This window comes from Carcharhinus amblyrhynchos, chromosome 25, assembly GCF_965287045.1.
Source record: "Carcharhinus amblyrhynchos chromosome 25, sCarAmb.v2.hapA, whole genome shotgun sequence".
In the NCBI taxonomy this organism is placed as follows: domain Eukaryota; kingdom Metazoa; phylum Chordata; class Chondrichthyes; order Carcharhiniformes; family Carcharhinidae; genus Carcharhinus; species Carcharhinus amblyrhynchos.
Window position 1 is genome coordinate 3,327,579 of NC_137348.1, and position 24,679 is coordinate 3,352,257.

The 24,679-nt window shown below is 43.8% G+C and overlaps 1 protein-coding gene across 1 annotated transcript; it reads right to left on the reverse strand.

Annotated features, from left to right (window-relative positions):
- Positions 1–421: 421 nt before the first annotated feature.
- On the reverse strand, positions 422–23,522 carry dolpp1 (dolichyldiphosphatase 1). The gene is made up of 8 exons (XM_080211871.1): positions 23,435–23,522; positions 12,683–12,783; positions 10,280–10,364; positions 8,793–8,892; positions 6,625–6,723; positions 3,649–3,777; positions 3,154–3,243; positions 422–1,315 (listed from the first exon to the last, which is right to left on the reverse strand). Exons 1-8 carry the CDS (start codon positions 23,517–23,519, stop codon positions 1,279–1,281), a joined length of 726 nt encoding a protein of 241 aa, XP_080067997.1. The 5' UTR covers positions 23,520–23,522; the 3' UTR covers positions 422–1,278.
- Positions 23,523–24,679: the final 1,157 nt, after the last annotated feature.

Here is a 24,679-nt window from a genome sequence, read left to right on the forward strand (position 1 = left end):
CGAGACGTCCCACGACAAGGTCTCGGCTTCCTCAGCAACAACCCAGGCCCCAAATAAAACAACCTAAGTTCTAAATACACCTCATCACCTGACTGCATTTGTCAAAATAATGATGGCTGTTGCGCAAAGATCAAATCAGAGGGACCATATAAAAGATTCACAGAGCAATAGGCAAAGGGAGAGAGAGCGGGGGAGAGAGAGAGTAGGGAAGAGTGGGGGGGGGAGGAGGGAGGCGGGGGGGGGGGGGGGGGTAAGGGGGGAGAGAGGCGGGGAGGGGGTAAGGGGGGAGAGAGGCGGGGAGGGGGTAAGGGGGGAGAGGGGCGGGGAGGGGGTAAGGGGGGAGAGGGGCGGGGAGGGGGTAAGGGGGGAGAGGGTAAGGGGGGAGAGAGGCGGGGAGGGTAAGGGAGCAGAGGGGGCGAAGGGAGGCGGAGAGAGGCGGGAGGGGGAGGAAAAGAGAGAAAGACAAGACAGAGAGGAAGACAGACAGACAGAGAGAGAGAGAGAAGGGGCAAATCTCACTTGACAATCCTCACTTCTGTTTGGCCAACCTCACTGCTAGAATATGGAATGAATGGTTCCTTTGGGATGGGAGAATCCTAATAAATGCTCTGCTACAGAGAGTTTTAAACAAGCCACTAGCTAGATATAACTAACTGGCAAGAAAAATTTTTTAAAAAAGTTTTTCCACTCACATCACTAGTGTTTCTTTGTATATAAAAAGAACTAATTTATTTTTCTAAAGTGCAACATGATCCCTTATAGTTTTCTCTGGATGCTACAGATGTGACCCTAGCACGTCAGATACCTGATTGACAATACAAACTGCATCGCTATCCTCCTATCTAACTGTTCTTAAACAGTAGCGTAAAAAATGCCACCTTTTTCTTGTAAAATAACACACCACTACCATGTGAAGGTTGGTCCTTTCCTCCCCCTATCATCCCTTCCAAAAATTAAACCAAGTTCCTGAATCAGATGCAATAATATCACATTTCACCGGCACTGTGTGAACGCGCTTGAAACGAGTTCAGTCCAGCACTCACACGAGTCTAACATGCAGTAGAAAGCTAACAGCAAGCTGCATCAACACTGACTGCTGTCACAGGGGGTGTCTCGGCTGCCGGCAAACGCCTCAGCTTGCCTTTGACTGTCTGCAAAATAAAAATTAAATTTTAAAAAATTGTTTTTTTTTGTGTGTCGGTTTCCTTTCCGTCTCCTTCCCGGCTGGGTCCACACCACAGTCCTGTCCCACCCCCAGCAAAAGGTGTCGACTTTGCCTCATTGCATCTTGGTGCCCAGTTTGCGTTGTCTGTTTCTGAGGAAAAAAAGCAGAGGAAAAAAAAGATTTAAATTCAACCCAAGGAAAGCAGGCAGCAAGCGGATTTTGTTAAAACTTATGAGGAGAGGGGAAACAGTGGCACAATGGTATTTTCACTAGATTAGTAATCCGGACACTCTACACACCCGGGTTCAAATCCCACCATGACAAATGGTGAAACATAGACATAAAAGATAGGAGCAGGAGGAGGCCATTTGGCCCTTCGAGCCTGCTCCATCATTCATCACAATCACGGCTGACTGTCCAACTCAACAGCTTAATCCTCCTTTCTCCCCATAACCTTTGGTCCCATTCGCCCCAAGTGCTATATCCAGCCGCCTCTTGAATACATTCAATGTTTTGGCATCAACTCCTTCCTGTGGTAATGAAATCTGAATTCAATAAAAATCTGGAATTAAAAGTCTAATGATGGCCATGAAACATTATCAATTAAAAAAACCCCATCTGGGTTACTAATGTCCTTTAGGGAAGGGAATCTGCCATTCTTACCCAGTCTGGCCTACACGTGACTCCACAGCAACGTGGCTGACTCTTTAATGCCTTCTACAATCTGAGCAATCCACTCAGTTCCAGGACAATTAGGAATGGGAAACAAAGGCTGGACACCCACATTTAATGACTAAAAGAAGCTGAAGAGGATATACTAACTAATACGCTAATGGAACATGTAATTCTTCTCCTCACCACCACCCCCACCAATTCTAGCGGAAAGGCCCCGGATAACAACAATAACACTAACTTTATACACCACCAACAACATAGCACACTTCACTGAATTAACCAAAATAGTAACGTCATGTCACATCAAGAGAGACGAGGACAGAAGATCAAAAGCTTTGAGGAATATCTTTTTTGGAGAGAGTTTAAAAGAAAATGAGGATTCTGAAGCCATCGGTGGATGATGAAAATTGACGAAAGCCACATTATCACACAAACTGAGTTTCAGCATGGTTTATAAATGAATCACAGCCTGGTTCTGGCACAAAAATGTTTCTCTCCTTTTTAGACACTCTACCATTTACTGGGAGACAACAGGAAATGCATGTCTGGTTTTGGGAGTCCAGGCTCACAACGGCAATGATAAATAGGTCAGAGTGAACAGCTTAGTGGAGAGGGGACCAAACACCCGACAACACAACAGACAACACAATACCTACCAAATAGTGAGGATAGTCAAAATAACTAATGTGAGAAGGAAAATCTCCCTCCACGCTGTCCCCATCAAACACTCCCAGGACAGGTACAGCACGGGGTTAGATACAGTGTAAAGCTCCCTCTACACTATCCCCCATCAAACACCCCCAGGACAGGTACAGCACAGGGTTAGATACAGGGTAAAGCTCCATCTACACTGTCCCCATTAAACACCCCCAGGGCAGGTACAGCACGGGGTTAGATACAGAGTAAAGCTCCCTCTACACTGTCCCCATCAAACACTCCCAGGACAGGTACAGCACGGGGTTAGATACAGAGTAAAGCTCCCTCTACACTGTCCCCCCATCAAACACTCCCAGGACAGGTACAGCACGGGGTTAGATACAGGGTAAAGCTCCCTCTACACTGTCCCCATCAAACACTCCAGGACAGGTACAGCACGGGGTTAGATACAGAGTAAAGCTCCCTCTACACTGTCCCCATCAAACACTCCCAGGACAGGTACAGCACGGGGTTAGATACAGAGTAAAGCTCCCTCTACACTGTCCCCCATCAAACACTCCCAGGACAGGTTCTCTCCAACGTGCCTAAAGAAGAAATCGTGAAGAGCGTTTATTCAGATCAGCAAGAAGACCGATGTGAGGAATTGACCATCTTACCGTGCTTCTGACCTTGTAACCGTGTACTCAAACCACAGGATGTTTGGAATCAGACTTGTGTCCCGTATCAGGAAGAACTCCGAGACTGGCCTGAATCATGGAACGACATGGAAAGTATATTAATCATAGTGTCCGAAGTTAATGCAAAACCCAGCAAAGAACCAACATGAAAATTTACACCCAAAATATGACCCCACTGTTTGTTTTAGGGCGCGAGGCCTGTACAGCTTTTTGAAACAAGCCCCATCAATGTATTTTACACAGGAGCAGTAACTACAGGGGGTCGAGGGCTGGAGTTTCTGCAGGTCAGTCCCTTGACATGCAGCTCATACCAAGTCCCTATAAAGGACGGCTAAATAAACACATTCTGGGAATTGAAGGGAAACTTTTTTATATTTTCTTGTGCCAATTTAATCAGGACTTCATATAAAACAGGAGCAGAACATGTAGAATATACCAAAGTCTTTACAATGCAAATTAAAATTTTCTATTTACCATGAAGCTATCCTGGGGAATAGCGGCGTTAGTACCTCTTGTGTAAAGATAAACCAGACTGCTCCCATTACCCCACCTGCTATAACTCCATATATCACTTGGCTCCAGGAATGGTACATCAAATAGACTCTGCAAGAATAAACACAACATTCCTTTAAAGGCTAAATCATAGAATCATACAGCACAAAGGAAGGCCACTCAGCCCATCGTGCCTACGCTCCCTCTTTGACAGATCTTTTCTATTGCTCGTACACCCCTTTCCCTGTAGCCCTGCAAATTTTCCTTTTCAAGCATTTGTCCAATTCCTTTTCCAAGGTTACTACTGAATCCACCAGTCTTCCAAGCAAATCACTGCAGATCACAACGAGTCACCCAAAAACAACCCTCATTTCCCCGTGTTTCTTTTATCAGTCACCTTAAACCTGTGTCTCTGCTTATCAATCTCACTGTGTTATAAAGCAGGGGCTCCCCCTCTGAGAACTAATACCCAAACATCCTAAGAGGAGTACCTCGTCCTGTAGTCTGTAAGAAGTGTGTGTGTGAAGTGGTGTGACCTGCTCTTCAGCAGCTTCTAGTGGTTAAATAAAAATAAATCCCTGACATGCTCTCTAAAATCAACACACAACAATTTATTTATCTAACTATCAGTGAGCAAATTAACTGAACTATTAACAAACCGAATAAATCCCTTTAAACTATTAACTATTCCCAAAACAAACAAAATTCTAATGGAATGCTTTTCCAATAAATACAATTCCCACTCACTAACAAAATAGAATTTAGTCACTCTGAGATTTTGTGTCTTGCAGAATATTCTGGGCTTTCTCTGTTGATTCTGCTGGCTGGAACTTCTTTCTTCTTTGGTACCTTTGCTATCTAGATGGTGCTTTCTCTAAGATGAAGCTTTGAGAGCCAGTGATTTTCTCTCAAGAGCGATGTTAGTTCTGGCAGATGGCAGTTGCTCTATTTCTCTGTTCCACTGCCCTCTTCTTTTATATCCACGACAACAATTTCCCACAATAGGATTGGTGCAAGATTGTCAAAACCATCACATTTAAATTTAATAGGTTTTTGGTATCCACGTGCCTGATTCAAATTGATTGGCTAAATTCAAAGCCTGTTGTCTTAGTAAAACTGTTGCTTGGCTTTCCATGTTTCAATCTGGGCTCTCTGTGTACTTGCATTTTTTGAATCTCTAAGCACAGAAAACACACCACTTTTGAAAGGGACTACACAATGCTTCACCCCCCCACCCCAAACATTTTACAATTTTATCATTTTTACAACTCCAAATTCTAACTTCCAACCTCCCAATCTACAAAAGCTCCATCCAACTTCACAGCAATTACAAGTGAAAAAAATACTGTTCCATGTTGTACAAAGAAAATGTTGATCTCTTTTGTCTGGAAGGCATCAGCAACCCTCTCGGACCGTGGTCAAATATTCTTCACATACAACAAAAGCTCAAAATAAAAACAAACTGTGCTGTTGCCTAGCAACAGAGGTTCAGACAAGGGAACCCAAAGAGTCAGTGATAACCAGAAAAGTAGTTCTGCTTCAGTTGGAAGAAATTGGCAGAATGGGCAGGACATGAAGACAGATAGAGAGCAAGTCCCAAATTAAAGAAGGTTTAAAAAAACTAGGGAGGAACAAAAAAAGTCCCAAGATAACAGCTATGTCAAGGAACAAGGACAGGGATCATGAACAGATCCTGTTCAGTGAAGTTAAGAGTGAGGAGGCAGAGGAAGCTCCAAGCTTAAGTGAGAAAGCTGCAGGAAGCAAACTTAAAGCAAAATAAGCCTGCGAAGCAGTGGTGTGCTGGTGGTATGGTCGGATGTGTGTGTGGAAGGCCATGCTCAAACGCATGCAACAACCCAAGGGAGAGAAACCTCAGAAGGAGAGATCAAAACCCTGGAGGTGGACCAATGTGAAAGGTGTCTGAGAGAGAGCTCTCTTTGGGAGAAGATTCCACAAAGCAAGTACTTTGAGCATTGAGATTGGAAACCCACATGTCAAAGACAAGCTTTGGTGAGACCAGACAGTCTCTCAGGCTGACAAAGTTTTAGGGAGTTGATGAGAGATCCATTGCATATGTCGGGGGTGGACTATCACTTGGTTAGTCCACCCCCAACATAAGGTCAGTGTGCCTGACCGTACGTTGCTTATTAGTTTACTGGACTGGGTACTTGCTGTAAATTTTAGTCTACAAGATAGGTTTTCTAACTTGTATTATCCTTACGAATTTGTACAGTTATAGTTGTGGGTGATGGAATAGTGTAATATGGTTTATATTTTCTTGTTTAACAAATGTTTTATTATTTGGTATAAACTTCTAAGCTGACTTTGTGACTCTGTTCATTGGTCACTCTCCCATGTTTCTAAATAAAGAGAGTTAGGATCTAGCAGGCCTGGTTCCACCCTAGGATTTAACCTGACCAGCAGGAACACCAGGCAATTAAACTCTGAATGACCCACTGTTGTCATCGGGGTTTTATTTTATTCATTCATGGGATGCGGCTATTGCTCGCTGGGCCAGCATTTATTGCCCCGCCCAGAGGGCATTTTTAAGAGTCAACCACATTGCTGTGGGTCTGGAGTCACATGTAGGCCAGATGGCAAATTTCCTTCTTTTATGGACATTAGTGAACTTGATGGGATTTTACATCAATAATGGTTTTATTATCTTTTAATTCCAGTCTTTTATTGAATTCAAATTTCACCATCCGTCGTGGTGGGATTCGAACCCAGGTCCCCAGAACATAACCCTATGTCTCTGGATTACTAATCTAGCGACAACACCACCGCAATGCTGCCTCCCCCTGGACAATAAGGCTTTGTGGCTTGCGAGGGACATCCACTGCATCTTAACCACAGACTAACACATTGACCATCACATTGTATAAAACCCTTCCCTCATAAAACAGTGCATCATTCACATTACTGTGAGAATCAGTTCATACAAGAAATGTTACCTACCTACTATATGAGACAAGGAAGGCCACAGCCAGCAAGCATATGGATAAAACGTGCCTCCATAACAGGTCTAAACATCTAGCGTTGTTTGTTTGGTGCATTCTGAGGAAAGAAACAAATAGGTTTTTTTGCACCCCATGGTTTACAACAACTCGCATTTATATAGTGCCTCTAACATGGTAAAACATCCCAATGTGATTCACAGTAGTGTCATCAAACATGGTTTAACACTTAGCCTCAAACAGGGACATTAGAACAGGTGATAAAAGCTTAATTAAAGAGGTAGGTTTTAAGGAGCGACTTAGGAGGGAGAGGGATCAAGGAAGAAAATCTCAGAGCTCAGACAGTAGAAGACATAGCAACCAGTGGTGAAGTAATTAAGATTGGGGTGCTCAAGTAGCCAGAATTGGAGGAGTGATTGTAGGGCTGGAGGAGGTTGCATAGATAGGGAGGACAAGGTCATGTAAGCATTTAAAAACAAGGATGAGAATTTTAAGATCCCTAGGCAAGCAAGCACAGGGAATGTTCAAATAATCTGCATTTACTTGGCACATTTCACTGTGCTTAGATCCCAATTCACTGCTGTGCCTCAAACTCATGTGAGGTAAGTAGTGTCAGCAAACCTACCACCATTACAGTGCACCCCAATTCTGGCTAACTAAATCAACCAGTTCTGTATCTTACCCAGTGGTAGTCACTCAGTGGCTAACACGTGTGTGCCCACTCCCCTATTTCTAGCAGGGAGGTGTTGTTATTTATTCAACATCTCTGCTGAGATCAGTTAACACAGCAGAAACCAAGCCCACGACTCACTTTGCAGCACTCATTACTGCAACTGCCGGTATTTACCTGCGAGGCAGTGTGCCACCATGTCGCTCACTCAGGCACTAGGGTCCAATCATCTTCCATCCTCTGGCCTGAACGGTACACTTGGTCTTCATTCCCTTTTTACGTGTCTGCAGGAGTTTCCTCCCAGTCCAAAGATGTGTGGATTAGGTGGACTGGCCATCTAAATTGCTCCTTAGTGTTCCAAAATGTGTAGGTTGGGGGAAGTAGTGGGGTAAATACGTGGATTACGGGGCTGGGTCTGGGTGGGATGCTCCGTTGGAAAGTTGGTACAGACTCAATGGGCTGAATGGCCTGCTTTTGCACTGTAGGGTTTCTATGAATAGCAGGGTCCCCAGTAATGTTTATAAAAATCAGTACAGACGAGGAAGACAATCAGCACATTCCGCTCACCTTTCCATAGAAATTTATGGATTCCCAGCATGACAACGAATTGCTTTGCATGATTCCAGAGTTTTTGACTTCATTATCAGCCCAGAGCTCATTCCAATGTAGGGCAGCATGGTGGCACAGTGGTTAGCACTGCTGTTTTACAGCGCCAGGGACACAGGTTCGATTCCTGGCTTGGGTCACTGTCTGTGTGACGTCTGCATGTTCTCCCCTTGTCTGCACTGGTTTCCTCCGGGTGCTCTGGTTTCCTCCCACAGTCCGAAAGATGTACTGGTTAGAGTGCATTGGCCATGCTAAATTCTCCCTCGGTGTACCTGAACAGGTGCCAGAGTGTGGCAACTAAGGGATTTTCACAGTAACTTTAAGTCTGTCCATGTTTCTGACAACACAGATCTTGCCTAGCACTTATTTGTATCCAAGCCCTCCTGAACAGCTGCAGTGATTTAATTTGAAATACAGCTGAGGATTAAATTTTTCTTAGAATCTTACATCACAGAAGCAAGCCATTCAGCCCATCATGCCTGTGCCAGCTCTTTGAAAGGGCTAACTATTAGTCTGACTCCTCCTGTTTCCTTCCCCATGGACATATTTCCCCCCTCCACTCCACAAAGTATTTATCCAATTCTCTTTGAAAGTTGCTATTCAATACACTTGGCACCTTTCATTCAGGCTGCACATTCCACATCATCAGAATTCTTGTTAAAATAATTCTGACCATCCCTCTAGCTTCCCTGCCGATTGTCTCATGTCCCCTGGTTACAGACCTTCCTGCCAGTGGAAGCAGTTCCTCCTCATTTACTCAATCCTGCTCTCATCTAATTAGTATCTTGTACAGCTCAGCAGGGTCTCCCAGTATTTAATTTTCATGGTTGGAGAGTTCAAGTTTTTCTCACCTTCATAGTGAATCATAAAACAGACCCAAGAGCCATACATACCTTAAATAAAGGAAAAGGAGGGAGTAGATGGAAAAGAACCATATGAACTGGGAATGACTGGACGGCATTCCATACTCTGTAAACAAGGTACTGTGGCCACCTGTGGACAGAAGTAATTAAGAAACATTACAAACTGTGAAGTAATATAACCTTGTACAGAAGCTGAAGGATCCTCCAGATTAGCACAATTAGGATACTGTGTTCCTCAGGTTAGACATGTTCATCCATAGGATCATAATTCTTTCATGGGACATGGACTTTACTGGCTGGGGAGCATTTATTGCCCATCCGTAATTGACCTAACTGCACCTTCTTGAACCGCAGCACTATAAGTGGTGTAGATACACCCACAATGTTGTTAGGGAGGGAGTTCCAGGATTTTGATCCAGCAACAGTGAAGGAACAATGATATATTTCCAAGTCAGGACGGTGAGTGACTTGGAGGAGAACCTCCAGGTGATAGTGGTCCCAGGTATCCACCACTCTTGTTTTCCTATTCAGTGGTGGTCGAGTGTTTGGAAGGCACTATCTAAGGAGGTTCTGCAGTGTATCGTTTAGATGGTACACACAGTTGCTATCGTGGAGGGATTGTGGAAGGAATAGCAATCAAGCAGGGCTGCTTTATTGTGGATGATGTCAAGCTTCTCAAATGCTGCTGGATCTGCACTCATCCAGGCAAGTGGGGAGTATTCCAAAATATTCCTGACTTGTGTCCTGTAGATGGTGGACAGGTTTTGGGGAGTCAGGAAACAAGCTACTCACAACAGAATCCCTAGTCTCTGACCTGCTCTGGTAGCCACAGTAATTTTATGGGCAGTCTAGTTCAGTTTCTGGTCACTGATAACCCCCAGAATGTTAACTGGTTCTAGGCAGCTGAACGAATAGCACTGTAACACCAGAGTATAGCTCAGGTTATTCTCACGCGAGCATCATCAGTAACGCAGTGACTTCTCTGATCCAATTAATATTCTATTCTTTAAATAAAATTAGAAAGTGAAAACTCTAAACAACTTAAATACAGATTGGTACGATGATCTCATATTTACAGTACATTCAAATATTAAGGTGGTGTGACCTGTGAACGAGAAACTACAGTCGGTTTTCAGTGAGACCTCAGTAAGCCTTAGAACATAGAACATTACAGCGCAGAACAGGCCCTTCGGCCCACAATGTTGCGCCGACCAATTAAAAAAGCAATGACCCTCTAACCTAAACCAATCCCTTTCCATCCATAAACCTATCCACGGATCTCTTAAACACCCCCAAACTAGGCACATCTACAACTGCAGCAGGCAGGGCATTCCAATCCCTCACCACCCTCTGGGTAAAGAACCTACCTCTGACATCCGTCCTATATCTACCACCCCTTAATTTAAAGCTATGCCCCCTCGTGCTAGCTTTCTCCATCCGAGGAAAAAGGCTATCACTGTCCACCCTATCTAAACCTCTAAGGAACGGAAACATTTATTACAAAGTGTTGCTCTCACCTTGGCATGGTCTGGGTTCTTTGATAATATTCTTAATTACCCAGTTGAAGCTTTCATTTAGTACCAAACCGCAGAGAAATGAAATCTGAAACAAATAACAGAGTGTAATCACCATTCATGTGGCTGCACTTTGCAAAACTGCCATTCACCAACATCAGATTGGGGTTCACTGCAATTCTTATCATCTGTAAAAAAACGGGAGGGAATTGCTAAAGTTGTCTATTGGCTACAGGCAAAGTAGTACAACACAAGATATTTCACAAAGGGATTTACAAACTATACAGAGTATTGAAAACTGAGTGCTGAAATTACTAGTCAGCTTTACGGTATTACAGAAACAGTCCCTTTATATTTCAGTACTACTCCAAAAGCTTGAACAAGGGACCCAGAGAAGGGCAGGGGGGGCTGATAGGGAAGTAGCGCCCAACAGTAAGAGACGTAAATACCACCAGCCACTCTTTTCTTCCTGGCTAAACATTTTGGGATTCACCTCTGCTCTTTGCAAATCATCTCAGCCATTCAGGGAATGTCCAAAGGCCAGAAAATTAATTTGGTGAGTTGTAATTTTCAAACCTTGCCTTCAATCTCACAAATAATTGTTTTTTTTCACCTCTTTACACCACTGCTGGAGCAGCAGCTCTACAACGTAAAGAGGATACAGTTCAACAGCATCAGAAGTTCCCAAGATTATAAACAACATCTATATGGAATGGTTCCGCAGAGTGGGTTTCGCACAGAATACTCTTCAGACTCCAATGGAAAACAACTTCAAAGTTTCAAAACCTCACTTCTTTTCCCCCAGAAAAAGTACAGTGTATGTACATTTACAGTACACCAAACAAATATTTCCATAGCTACCCTCAATCCACTTATATATTCTACAGACACTGGACTGGGAAAAATCTCCACATAGTTTACTTTGGACAAGAGCACTATGAAGTAGAGCGCATGAAGTATGCTGGACCCACTGCTCTGAATAAGAGATCAGAGACCCACATACCACATCCTTTTCTCGCAGTTTTCCCCTCACATCCCCTCATAGAGAACATGCACAAATGATCCTGTCAGGAAGGGCTGTTCATTTACAAAGAGTCATAAAGGTTTACAGCTTGGAAACAGGCCCTTCGGCCCAACTTGTCCATGCCGCCCCTTCTTTTTAATCACTAAGCTAGTACCAATTCCCCACATTTGGCCCACATCCCTCTATATACCCTACTCTATATATTTTACCTCGCAACTGTCTAAACGCTTTTAAAAAGACAAAATTGTACGCGCCTCTACTATTACCTCAGGTAGCTCATTTCAGACACTCACCACCCAGAGTGAAAAAATTGCCCCTCTGGACCCTTTTGTATCTCTCCCCTCTCACCTTAAACCTATGCCCTCTAGTTTTACATTCCTCTACCTTTGGGAAAAGATGTTGACTGTCTAGCTAATCTGTGCCCCTCATTATTTTATGGAAGGACAATTTATAACATCTATTTTACAGGAGGAGAAAATGGCTCCCACTAATTTAAGCTGAGGAACTCACTATGTCCAGATGTGAAGCAAATACACAACCAGCTATCTTCCAGTCTATTTGGGCGACTGATGTCCATTTCTTTTTGTTTCAATTTATTCTTGGGATGCGATTCACTGGCAAGGCCAGTTTATTGCCTATTCCTTACTGGCTCTGAGAAGGTGAGACACCTTTGTGAACTCCTCCAAATGGCTCGCTAGGTCATTCTAGAGGGCAGTTAAGAATCAAACATGTTGCTGTGGGTTTAAAGTCACATATAGGTCTGGACTGGGTTGGGGTGGTAGACTTCTTTCTCTAAAGGGCATTTTCACAACAATCCAGTAATTTCTTAGTCACCATTACTGAGTCTAGAGTTTTATTCTTCATTTAATTAATTTCTCCAGCTGCCATGGTGGGACGTGGCTTTGTCTCTCTCTCTAACTCATTAATCTCGATCTCTGCATAGTCCAAGAACAAATCCATTATGTTACCAAATTCCAAATGAACTACAACATTTGAAAGATCAAATTAAGTAAATATATTTTAAACACTGATCAAATATTTATAATGAGCAGTTTAGATTTAACATTGCATTCATTCCATCATGTCTATAAACACAATCACATTTAAGCAATGTTTGGGTAAACCAACTATGAGGTACATAGGTTGCATGATGCCACTACCACGGTGCATCCGCCCGCACCGCAACAGAATCCAAGACATTTCCTGCCCGATAGTGTCAAGCGGGGAAGTCCCTCAGCTGGCTTCCCCACTCATCGCATCGTCCAGAGAAGAGGGGAGAGAGATTGGTCATGGGGAACATACTAGAACAGTGACCATCCCATTGAAACTTTCAGAGCCAATAATTCCCAGGGATCAAGATAAGAAACATTTGCAAGACTTACAGAGTGCAGCTCTCTTTTGAACACGATGAGTGTGATGAAACCAAAAAGGATAAATACTGGTACAAGACTTAAATATGCAAGAACCTTCCCTGTGAGGTCACCTAGAGAGCAAAAAAAATTAGACTACAATTAGGGACACATTAGCAACACAGGTTTAAAAAAAGTTGATGCAAATTTTAAAATATTGTTTAAACTTTTTATTTCCTCCCTAACGTGGCTCAGATATCTCACACTGAGAGAGTAAAGGATCATCTCCCAGGGATCTGCCACTGCAGCTCTGGGCCAGATCCTAGAAGTTAAATTAAATACAGGGAGGACCAAAGCACTGTTTTCAGTCCCCATCATAAAATGTGTTCCCTGACCACCAACTCCAACATCCTCCTTGGCAACTATCTGAGGCTGAGTTAGATCATTCTCAACCTCAACACCATATTTGATCAAACTCCAGCATCAAAACCATCCACTCTGCTGTCAAAGTCCTCATCCATGTTTCTCTCGCTTCTACATTTGAGTATTCCACGCTCTCCAGTCTCCCACCTAAACCTGGGCTCCTCCAAAACTCTGCTGTGTGCATCCTAATTTGCAGTCCCATTCACCCAACACCATTTTCACTGGCTGGCACTAGCACTTCAATTTTAAAATTCTCATCCTAGTTTTCAAATCTCTCCATAGTCTTTCCACTTCCTATCTCTGTAACTGCCTCCAGTCACAGAAACCTCACACATCTCCGTGCTTCTCCAATTCTGGTCTCTTGTGCATCGTTTCTTTTAAACACTCCATCATTGGTGACTGTGCTTTCATCCAACTGAGCTCTAAACTCCTGAATCCCCTCCCGAAATCTCTCTGCCTTTCTCGTCCCTTCCTTAAGGTGATCCTTAAAAGCTGCCTCTTTAACCAAACTTGATATCTGATACCTCATGTGACCTGATGTCCAATTTTGTTTGTTAATGCTGCTGTGAAGCAGTGAGTTTAGACTATGTTAAACGTGCTTTAGAAATGCAAGTTGTTATCAAACACTGGTTGCTCGCTTCTCCACACTCCAGCGTCTGCTATGACTCAGTGGGCAACCCCAATCCTCTCATCTGAGTCAGAAGGTTGTGAATTCAAGCAAACTTGACAGACTCAAGCACAAAACTCAGACGAATACTCCAGCGCAGTACCAAAGATAAAATTGCATTGTCAGAAGTGCCATCTTTCTGACCAGATATGAACCCAAGGCCCTGTCTGCCCTCTCAGGTGGATATAAAAGATCCCATGACACTATTGTGAAGAAGAGCAGGGTAGTTCTCCCCAGTGACCAGCCAAATACTTTCTCCTTGACCAATATCACCACACAAAAAAACTGGTTGTGAATACATTGCTGTTTGTGGGAGTTTGCTGTATACATATTGACTGCTGCTTTTCCTACATTATAACACTTCAAAAAGTATTTCATCGGCTGTAAAGCATAAGTTTTTCTTTTGCTGTTACAACTTTGAACAAGTTATGGGTTTTCACTACATCAGTGGAACTGAGATAGAGAATTCTGCTGCAAGTGATTGGATGGGCAGGGAAGGGTAATCAAATATCTTTTCACTCTGGTGCACTGTCTACGCTAAAACATTAAATTCATACCACAATCCTCTTAAATAGCTTTTCCAAAGTGAGGAAAGTTACTGCAGGTTAGATATCTGATCACAGTGCAATTTTTCTCATGGCCTTTTCCCTTTCTCAAATAATTGAGATGAGGGCTCGACAGAGTAAATACTGGGAGACTCTTTTCCCAGACTGGAGAGTCTTAAACTAGGGGGTCATAGTCTCAGGATAAAGTGTTAGCCACTTGGGACAGAGCTGAGGAGAAACGTCTTCACTCAGAACTTCAAACCCTCGGAATTATCTACGTGTTCATGGCTATGGGGTTAGAGTAGAGGAATTGGACTGACTGGAGTTCTCTACAAAGAATCAATAAACCGAATCACTCCTCCTACGCAGTAATGACTCATGACCCTAGAAGCTGCGGATGTTTAGTTTTGAGTATATTCAAGGATGAGAGATTAACGGTTTTTGCATACTGTAAAATACAGGAGATCAGTCGTGATCTTAGTGAATGGTGGAGAAAATTGAAAGGGTTGTATGGCCTATTCCTACTCATAGAATCCCTATTGTGCAGGAGACGGGCATTCAGCCCATTGAGTCTGCACCAACCCACCATTTTGTCTTCGCGAGGCCCTATCCCCGTAACCCACACCACACCAATCCCCCCTAACCTACACATCTTAGGATGTAAGGGGCAATTTAGCATGGCCAATGCATTTAACCTGCACATCTTTAGAGTGTGAGGAAACCGGAGCACCCAGAGGAAACCCATGTAGTCACGGGGAGAACGTGCAAGCTCCACACAGCCATATTGCCCATATTATTTTCCTAACACAATCTTATATTTCAAAAACATCAACCTTAACAGCTGAATTATATTGCCATATAAAAAGAAATTTGACGGTTGGTAAACATACAGCAAGGATGGAACTGAACCAGTCATCCAAGGAAGACTCCAGGTTTGATCAATATGGAGTCAGAAAGCAACAGGGATGCCGCAATCATCTTAGGTTCAATAAAGGAAAACTAGAATTAACTAATGTTTCCACTCCCAGCCACTATCTGATTAAGATAGAAGCAAGTTTGGCAACAATTCATGCCTTGCTGTCAACTTCCCTCTAATCCTTTCATGCAGTTTGACAGAGCACTGGATGACACCCCATATTATTTATCAAGAGGCACAAGCACAATGAGTCAAGTGGTTGCTTTTGTGCTACCCCTGCTGGTCATGCCTCCAGCTACCTTGGCCCAATGCTCTAAAATTACCTCCCTAAACCTCTCTGTCCCTCAACTTCCTTTAAGAGACTCCAAAAAACAAAATCTCTCTTTGACCAAACTTCCAGTAAAACATTTATCTGCAAGAAGCAGGGCAGGATTCGAACAGAATTTCTTGATAGAATGACCTGGACAGAGTGAACAGCCTGAGAGGGTGATGGAAGCAGATTTAATGGCAAACAGGGGAAAAAAAATAGCATAGCTATGGGCTAAGAGAAATGGGCCAGGGCCTACTGCATATATACAAACCTACGAATTAAAAGCAGGAGAAGGCCCCTCAAGTCTGCTCTGCCATTCAATCAGATCATAGTTGATCTGATTGTAACCTCAACCCAACAATCCTGCCGTCCCCCATTAGCCTTTCAACCCTTGTTAAATCAAGAGGACACAACCCTGACACAGTGATTAGTTAGCACTGCTGCCTCACAGCGCCAGGGACCTGAGTTCAATTCCGGCCTTGGGCAAATGTATGAACAAAGAACAGCACAGCACGGGAACAGGCCCTTCAACCCACCAAGCCTGCGCCGATCACGTTATCCTGCTTAGACCAACCGCCTGTATCCCTCAGACCCTGCTTGTTCATGTGCCTACCTAGATAATTCTTAAATGTTGCTAATGCATCTGTCTCAACCACTTCGCTTGGCAGTGCATTCCAGATCCCCACTGCCCTGCATAAAAAACTTGCCCCACACATTTCTACTTAACCTTTCCCCCCCCCCTTATCTTGAACTTGTGCCCCCTTGTGATTGTCATTTCTGCCCTGGGAAAAAGCTTCCAACTGTTCACCTTATCTACGCCCTCATAATGTCATAAACTTCTATCAAGTCACCCCTCCGACTCTGTCTTTCCAGGGAGAACAATCCCAGTTTATTCAATTTCTCCTCATACCTAATACTGTGGTTTGTACATTCTCCCTGTGTCAGGGTGGGTTTCCTCTGGGTGCTCCGGTTTCCTACCGATGTCCAAAGATGTGCAAGTTAGGTGGATTAGCCGTGGTAAATGCGCAGGGTTATGGGGATGAGACAGCGAGGGTGGTCTGGGGTGGGATGCTCTTTCAGAATCGGTGCAGACATGATGGGCCAAATGGCCTTTTTCTGCACTGTAGGGATTCTGTGGTTCTGTCTTAAAAATATTCAAACACACTGTTCCACTGCTTTAAGATAAAAATTCAACTTTCATCACGTGCCAAGCACAGATTTGGATTATCGAGTGTGCTGGTCTCTAAATTAACAACTATTGCCCAATTACTGTTTGTGGCAACTCTTAACCATGAGGAGTGCCAAACTGATGGCTGATTGGCTGGCTGCCAGATACCTCCCATTGATAATCATTAACTAACTGTCGGACTTGGGCAGTTTCAGAGATTACCCAGGCTGCGCAAGCGAGGAGCCAGGGAGCTCTCTCTGGAACAGCCCTTTTGCACATTTATACTGAGAATGACTGCCAGCAGGCAAATGATTATTCTGTGCAGGTGAATCTAAAGCCCAAATAATATCAGTAAAATCACAGCTGAACAGCAGATAATTTACCCACTGCTCCAATTTAAACTCCAACACACTGATATGGATTCAAGCCAGCAATTCCACACAACACAATTCCCAACATTACAACTTGCATTTATGTCACACCGTTAACATTGAAAAATACACGACACTTCATAAAAATATCGGGTCTCTAGGAGGGTCAGTATTTATTGCTCATTGCTAGGCGATGCTAAGCTGCCTTCTGGAATAGCTGCAGTTAGTGTGGTGAAGGCATTCCCAACACTGGTGGAGGGAGTTCCTGGATTTTGACCCAGTGACAATGAGTGAATGCTGATTGTATGAATTGAATTGGGATGGTGTGCATCATGAATGGGAAGTTGGAAGCGATGATGTTCTCATGTGCTTGCTGCCCTTGTTCTTACAGATAATGGTGGTCAGGGGTTTGGAAGGAGTGTTGAAGAGGGGCGACCAGGAGCTTGGTGAAGGGGTTAAGGTCGAAAGGTTTTAGGAAGTGTGGAGCTGACATTGACAAATGCACAATTGTCAACGATAGAGTGAAAGGAGGAGGGGAGGATTTGCTAAGGGGCAAGAGTGACATTAGTGGGTAGTTCAACCACAAGCTAATAGTATTAAAGATGGTTACAGTTCTGGAGAAGAGTGATGCCATATGGTGATTCAAAGGCTTGAGCTAAGCTGGAGTAGGGAAACAACTCATGAAAATTAGACAATTTGCCACACAGAGGAGGAAGGTAAGGTGACAATGTGTCACTCTGGCCATTTTGATACACCTACCCTAGGCCAATTATAGAATGGCAGGTCTTGGGCCTGGAAACTAGGTGTTCAAGTTGGTTTTCAAATAACCAAAGATAGAAAAGGAGGAAAAAAATGGCTTAAAAAAAGGTATGACTTAAATCGATTGAAAGCAAGAACATTCACAAAACGTGCAACTAGTTGAAATAATTTTTTCTCTCAGAGAGTTGAGTGTCTCTGGAACCCTCTTCCTCAGAAGACTATGGAAGCAGAATCTTTGAATAATTTTAAGACAAATTTATTTAGATTCTTGATTAACAAGGGGGTGAAAGGTTATCGGGGGTGGGCAGGAAAGTGGGGTTGAGGTTATGATCAGGTCGACCATGATCTTACTGAATGGCGGAGTAGGCTCAAGGGGCCTACCCTGCTTCTTATTCGCTCGTAACAGCCTTGTCTCAATAGGCACGTGGTTAGTTACTCCCAGTTTGAATGCTGTGAGAAATATTCTTCCAAATTCCATCTTTAATCTGCTACTTTTATAAAAGGCTTTGAATAGGTATTTTATGCTGTGTTTTATTTTGCTTTCTTTCCTATATCAGACCCCTGCTCCATTATGCACCAAGCCACAGCTGTGAAAGTCGGCGGCAACCTACTCCCAAAATACTGGTTCTCTGTGGCTGATGTGCCAACCCTCTCTGTTCCATTGGCAAATATCCAAATTTTCCAAGCCTTGCCTCAAAATCATCGTCCCTCATTTAATAGAGTTTCACTGTAACCTTTCAATTACTCAAATATTCTTCCTACAAGTGATGTCCAGTTCACCAAGCAATACTCCAAACAAATCTAAAACTTTGTCCAGCCCAAATTTTCTATAGATTCAAATCACTTCCTTGTTTTGGTAGCTAATACTCCCAGAGATATACCCAATTGTTTCAAATAGACTAAAATATGTAACGCTTTACCCTTTACCTTGTACATTAACATGTATCTATATATCTTTAGACTTACTCTTACCAAAAAACCAAACTGAAAACACATTTGGAGGAAAGTTGCATACAATCTTTTTCCTTCTCAAGATGCGTATAGGAAAGCCTAGACATGGAGACATCAACTAGAAGAAAGACTTGCATTTATATAGCGCCTTTCGTAACATTCGTAAGCATTTTACAGCTAATGAAGCCATTTTGAAGAGTTAGAATATCATAATGCCAGAAACAAGGCAACTAATTTGTACACAGCAATCCCCCAGAAACATCAATGTGATATGACCAGATAATATACATCTGTAATTATGGTTGAGAGATAACTGCTCTGTTCTTCTAAATATCTCAGAATCTTTTCCATTCATTTAAGAAACTCAGTTTAAATGATTCACCTAATACAAGCCTTTCAACAGTGCAGCATCTCCTCAGTACCACAATGGAATGTCAGCCTAGACTGTTGTACTCAAGTCTCTAGAGTGGAACTTGAATCCTCAACCTCTGACTCAAAGGTGAGCATGTTACAAATGGTTCTTCCTTCCCATTCTTAAGTACTTTTATTTGCTTCATTTCAAAGGTTCATCCATGTTTCCTGGGGGTGGGGTGGTGGAGATGAAATAGGAAATAGCAAAATGACCGTACAATTTAGAATTACACCATTTTCCTTGCAAACTAACAATTAATCGTATACACTAGTATGGGAATTTGAAAGCTACATAGAAAAGCAAACTAAACACTGGGCTCCTTTAGAGGGGAAGCAAGCAGGGAGGATATGTTAAACATGAACTGAACTTCGGTTAGACCACACACAGAGTACTGTGCACAGCTCTGGTCTTCACAATATTCAAAGGCTATAGGGCACTGGTAAAGGAGCAAAAAACAATTCACAAGGATATATAAGAACTGAGATGCCATAACCCATAAGGAAAAGCTGAAAAGATGGAGACAGTTTTGTCCAGGTGATGAGCTGATCTGATAGGAGTCCTAAAAAGGATAGGGGTAGAGAAAGTGTTATCACTTGTGGGGAAGCCCAGAATTACAGGCCATAAATGCAGGATAGACATTAATAAATCCAATGGGGAATTCAGGAGAATCTTCTGTACCCAGACATTGCTGGGATTATATAAAACTTGCCACTAAGGCAAACAGCATCGATGTATTTAACAGGAAGTTGGATAAGTACAAGGTGGAGCAGGGTGAAGAGGTGGAGGAGACTTGTGTGGAATGTAAACACCTGCAGAGATAAATTGAGCTGAATGGTCAGTCTTTGTGCTGTAGATATACTGATTACAAACTGGCTATTATAGTGTATTTTTGAAGTCAAGTTGCCATTCACTGTGGTTTAACAGCCTAGATTAAGGTAAATTCAAGCAATTTGACTTCGACAGCAAACTGACAGAAATAATGGATGAACTGGTATACCTGGAAATATTTATCCCAAAGGGGCACATGAATGAGATGATCGGATACATCATCTGCCTGGAATTGTTTATGATCAACTATTGATGCCAAAACGTTGGATGACTGTGGAACATGTTGTACAAGCAACAGGTTAGGCATCAGCTGGGACCGCAGCGTAAACAATGAAGTCATGATAAAAGTGGCCTGCATCCAAAAAAGCAAGTTGCAGCAAGGCATTGTGACTGACAGGTCGGGCGCACGCTACATAGTTGATTATCATACACCGGGGAGTTAATGGAATCAGCTCCATTGGGAGTCTAAAAGCAAACCCGTCTATGGGAAGCTAGCAAAGGACATGCATCTACCCTACAGCTTTTAAAATCTCTGGAAGTCCCATCATGCCTTACAGCCTATGAAATGCACCTTCCAAACCTATGGCCTCCATTACATACAAGGACAAGGTCAGCAGACACATCAGAACACCACCACTTTACAAGCTCCTGTCTAAGCCACACATGACCCTGACTTGAACTACATTGCTGTGCCTTCACTGTTGCTGGAATCCTGGAACTCCCTCCCCAACAGCTTTTGGAATTACAAAGAACAAAGAAAATTACAGCACGGGAACAGGCCCTTCGGCCCTCCAAGCCTGCACCAACCATGCTGCCCGAGTGAACGAAATCCCCCTACCCTGCAGGGACCATATCCCTCTCTTCCCATCCTATTCATGTATTTGTACAGATGCCCCTTAAAACTCACTATCGTATCTGCTTCCATTACCTTCCCCAGCAGCAAGTTCCAGGTACCCAACATCTTCCGTGTAAAGAACCTGTCTCGTACATCTCCTTTAAATCTTGCTCCTTGCATCTAAAACCTATGCCCCCTAGTAATTGACTCTTCCACGCTGGGAAAAAGCTTCTGACTATCCACTCTGTCCATGCCCCTCAATCTTGTAGACTTCTATCAGGTCGCCCCTCAACCTCCAGTGAGAACAAACCAAGTTTCTCCAACCTCTCCTCATAGCTAATGCCCTCCATATTAAGCAACATGCTGGTAAAGCTACAAAGTAACTTGCCAATTTTTAAACTCAATGTCCCAGAACGGTTCCAACAGTTCAAGAAGGCAGCTCACCACCACTTTCTCAAAAGTAAATATGGAGAGGAAACCAATGCTGACTTCGACAGCAATGCCCACATTTCAAGAGAGGAATAAAAAAAGTATTTTTTGAAAGGTGGTCACTTGTAACGTGCTGACACGCAGCGAGTAATTTGTACACAGCAAGCTCCCACACACAATGTAATAATGATCAGATAATCTGATTTACTGTTGTTGGTTGGAGGATAAATATTTTTAAATTTTGCCATAAGATCTTCACCATGCACTTGAGAAGGCCTCACACAGGGGCACACTCCCTCAATACGTTCAGCTTTCTGGAATGGGTTAAACCCATGTCAATTGGACTCGGAGATTGAAAGCGTTACTCCAGAACCAAGAACGAAATCTAGATTTGATTTCCAGTCTGAATGGCCAGGTGTCATGTCTATGTTCAACCAGGTTACAATTCACTGTCCAGGTCAGTTGATTTTATGCTGTTTTATTTTGCTTTCTTTCCTTTATCAGACTTCTGCTCCACTATGCACCAAGGCACAGCTGTAAAAGTCAATAGCAACCTATCCCAAAACACAGGCAGTGTGCAAATGATTTCTTACTTGGCATCTTTCCCACCCCCTCCATACACCTGGGGGACATTCAATGTTCATGAGGGACAGCAGAAACCAAGCACTGAGCAACAGCTAACCATCCTTAAACACATCACGGAGACCCGCCGTGAGCTAATCACAGCACAAGAGTTCTTCCACTCCACCTGGCTGGTCACAACTATCTATTAGGCGATGTGCCTGCAGGAGTGCTCAATCATGAAGATGGTGAGCCTAGGACACTACCCTGAGGAACTCCCACAGTGATGTCCTAGGGCTGAGGTGACTGACCTCCAAAAACCACCTTCCTTAGTATTACTTAAATCATTGGAGAGTTTTCCTCCTGGTTCTCGTTGACTCCAGTTTTGCTAGGGCTCCTAGATGCCACACTCAAGCAAATGTGGCCTTGACGTTAAGGGCAGTCTCTTTCACTTCGCCTCACCTCAAGGAATTCACCCCGTTTGTCCATGTGTGAACCAAGGCTGTGGTGAGGTCAGGAGCAGAGTGGCCCCAGTGGAACACAAACTGAGCATCAGTGAGCAGGTTACCGCTAAGCAAGTGTTGCTTGATAGCACTGTTGATGACCCCTTCCATCACTTCACTGATAGTTGAGATTAGACTAAGGGGGTGGTCACTGGCCAGGTTGAATTTGTCCTGCTTTGGACAGGACATACCTGGTTAAGTTCCACATTGCCGGATAAATGCCAGCATTGTGGCTATACAATATTTCAATTGTTTGTCACTGTATCATTGTTAATGGAAGCTTGCTGTGCACAAATTGGCCACCATATTTCACAATAGTGACTACATTCCAAAAAGTCCTCCATTGACTGTAAAGTACTTTGGAATGGCCTGCTGCCTTGAAAAGCTGCACAGAACGTCAATACTTCTTTTTCTCATAGGCCCTTAAAATGTCTTACAACACAGAAACGGATCAGTTTGTTCTCCATTTGATCTAACTTGGCTAACCCCACCACTCTGTTCATGCCCTCGTATCCTTCACAATTGCATTTTATCAAATTTCCTTTATTAAAAATACCAATTATAATGAGAATTAGCCTTCAGTATTTTCATAACAAGATTCCATCCTCTCAATTTTTTTTTAAGATGTTATAAAAGCCAATAAACGACTTGGAAAGATGCAACACTGCAGTTAGTATAATCTCTCATTAGTCACTGCTATAAATATTTTCACCATGACAGCTCTTTGCTGCCTGGGCGCTGGGGCGCAATGCGCATGCGCTGCAAAACCAACCCATCAGTCTACGTACGCGTCCAAGGGCGGGCTACCGGTCAAGCATGCGTAGTTATGTCTCAGATGCGGACACAATTTAGCAGCAAATGGGATGGTCTAAATACGCATGCGCGGCTCCAGGTCGGACATGTACTAGCCGAATAGCGCATTATTTTGCAGCTGCGGCCGAGCGGAGGAGCTCCTTCCCTCCCCGCCCCCCCCCGTTAAGGCCTGCAAACAAGGCTGCGAATCTTCCCTGCACCCACCACTCGCTTTTTATTTCCTCCGCCCATAAGAACAATTTCTAAAGGCAGCCGAGAATCATTCCTGCAAAGCCCTGACGGGAGAAGTTGTACCTGGTGGATATTCGACGTACGTGAGGGACAGCGGCTGCCACCGCTCCTTCTCCACAGCAACCGAGCACTGTCCAACCGCCGCCATCTTTACCGCATCACGGCCGCTTGTCGGCAGCCAACCACAGCCACAGCATTCCAGCCAATAGAGGCTCGGCCTCTGCGGCTGACTGAGCCAATCACAGCGCGGGACGGGGATTCCTTCCGCCTCCTGGCCGTTCGCAGCCCTCTGTTGGCTGATTGACAGCAGCAGTGTCCAATCAGAAGAGCGAAGCTCCACCAATCACAGGACAGACAACTTCCAGGCGAAGTGGTGGAGGCAATTTCAGAGTTGGCTGGAATGAATGGAGATGAACCCAATTCTTCTCTATTTCCAACTATCTTACTATAAATGCCCAATTTGGAGTCAGCAGACAAGTGGAGCAAAACTAAGCTTGCATTAACATAATTTATGGCACAGTGGGGAGTATTCTCACCCTGGAGTCAAAGATTGTGGGTTTAAACCCAACTTCAGAGACCCAGAGCACAAAATCTCAGCTGACACACTGAAATACTGCACTAGCAGAGGGAGCTTTGCATTGGCAGAGGGGCTGTGCAGAGGATGTGCTGCACTGGCAAAGGGCACGCACAGAGGGAGCACTGCACTAGCAGAAGGAGCGCTGCACTGGCAGAGGGGCCATGCAAAGAGCACTGCACTGGCAGAAGGAGAACTACACTGGCAGAGGAGCCACACAAAGGGAGTGCTGCACTGGCAGAGGGGCCACACAAAGGGAGCGCTGCACTGGCAGAGGAGCCATGCAAAGACAGCACTACACTGGCAGAAGGGCCATGCAGAGGGAGTGCTGCATTAGAACATAGAACATTACAGCGCAGAACAGGCCCTTCGGCCCACGATGTTGCGCCGATCAGTTAAAAAAGCAATGACCCTCTAACCTAAACCAATCCCTTTCCATCCATAAACCTATCCACGGATCTCTTAAATGCCCCCCAAACTAGGCGCATCTACAACTGCAGCAGGCAGGGCATTCCAATCCCTCACCACCCTCTGGGTAAAGAACCTACCTCTGACATCCGTTCTATATCTACCACCCCTTAATTTAAAGCTATGCCCCCTCGTGCTAGCTATCTCCATCCGAGGAAAAAGGCTATCACTGTCCACCCTATCTAAACCTCTAATCATCTTATATGTTTCAATGAGGTCCCCACTTAGCCACCTTCTTTCTAACGAAAACAGCCCCAAATCCCTCA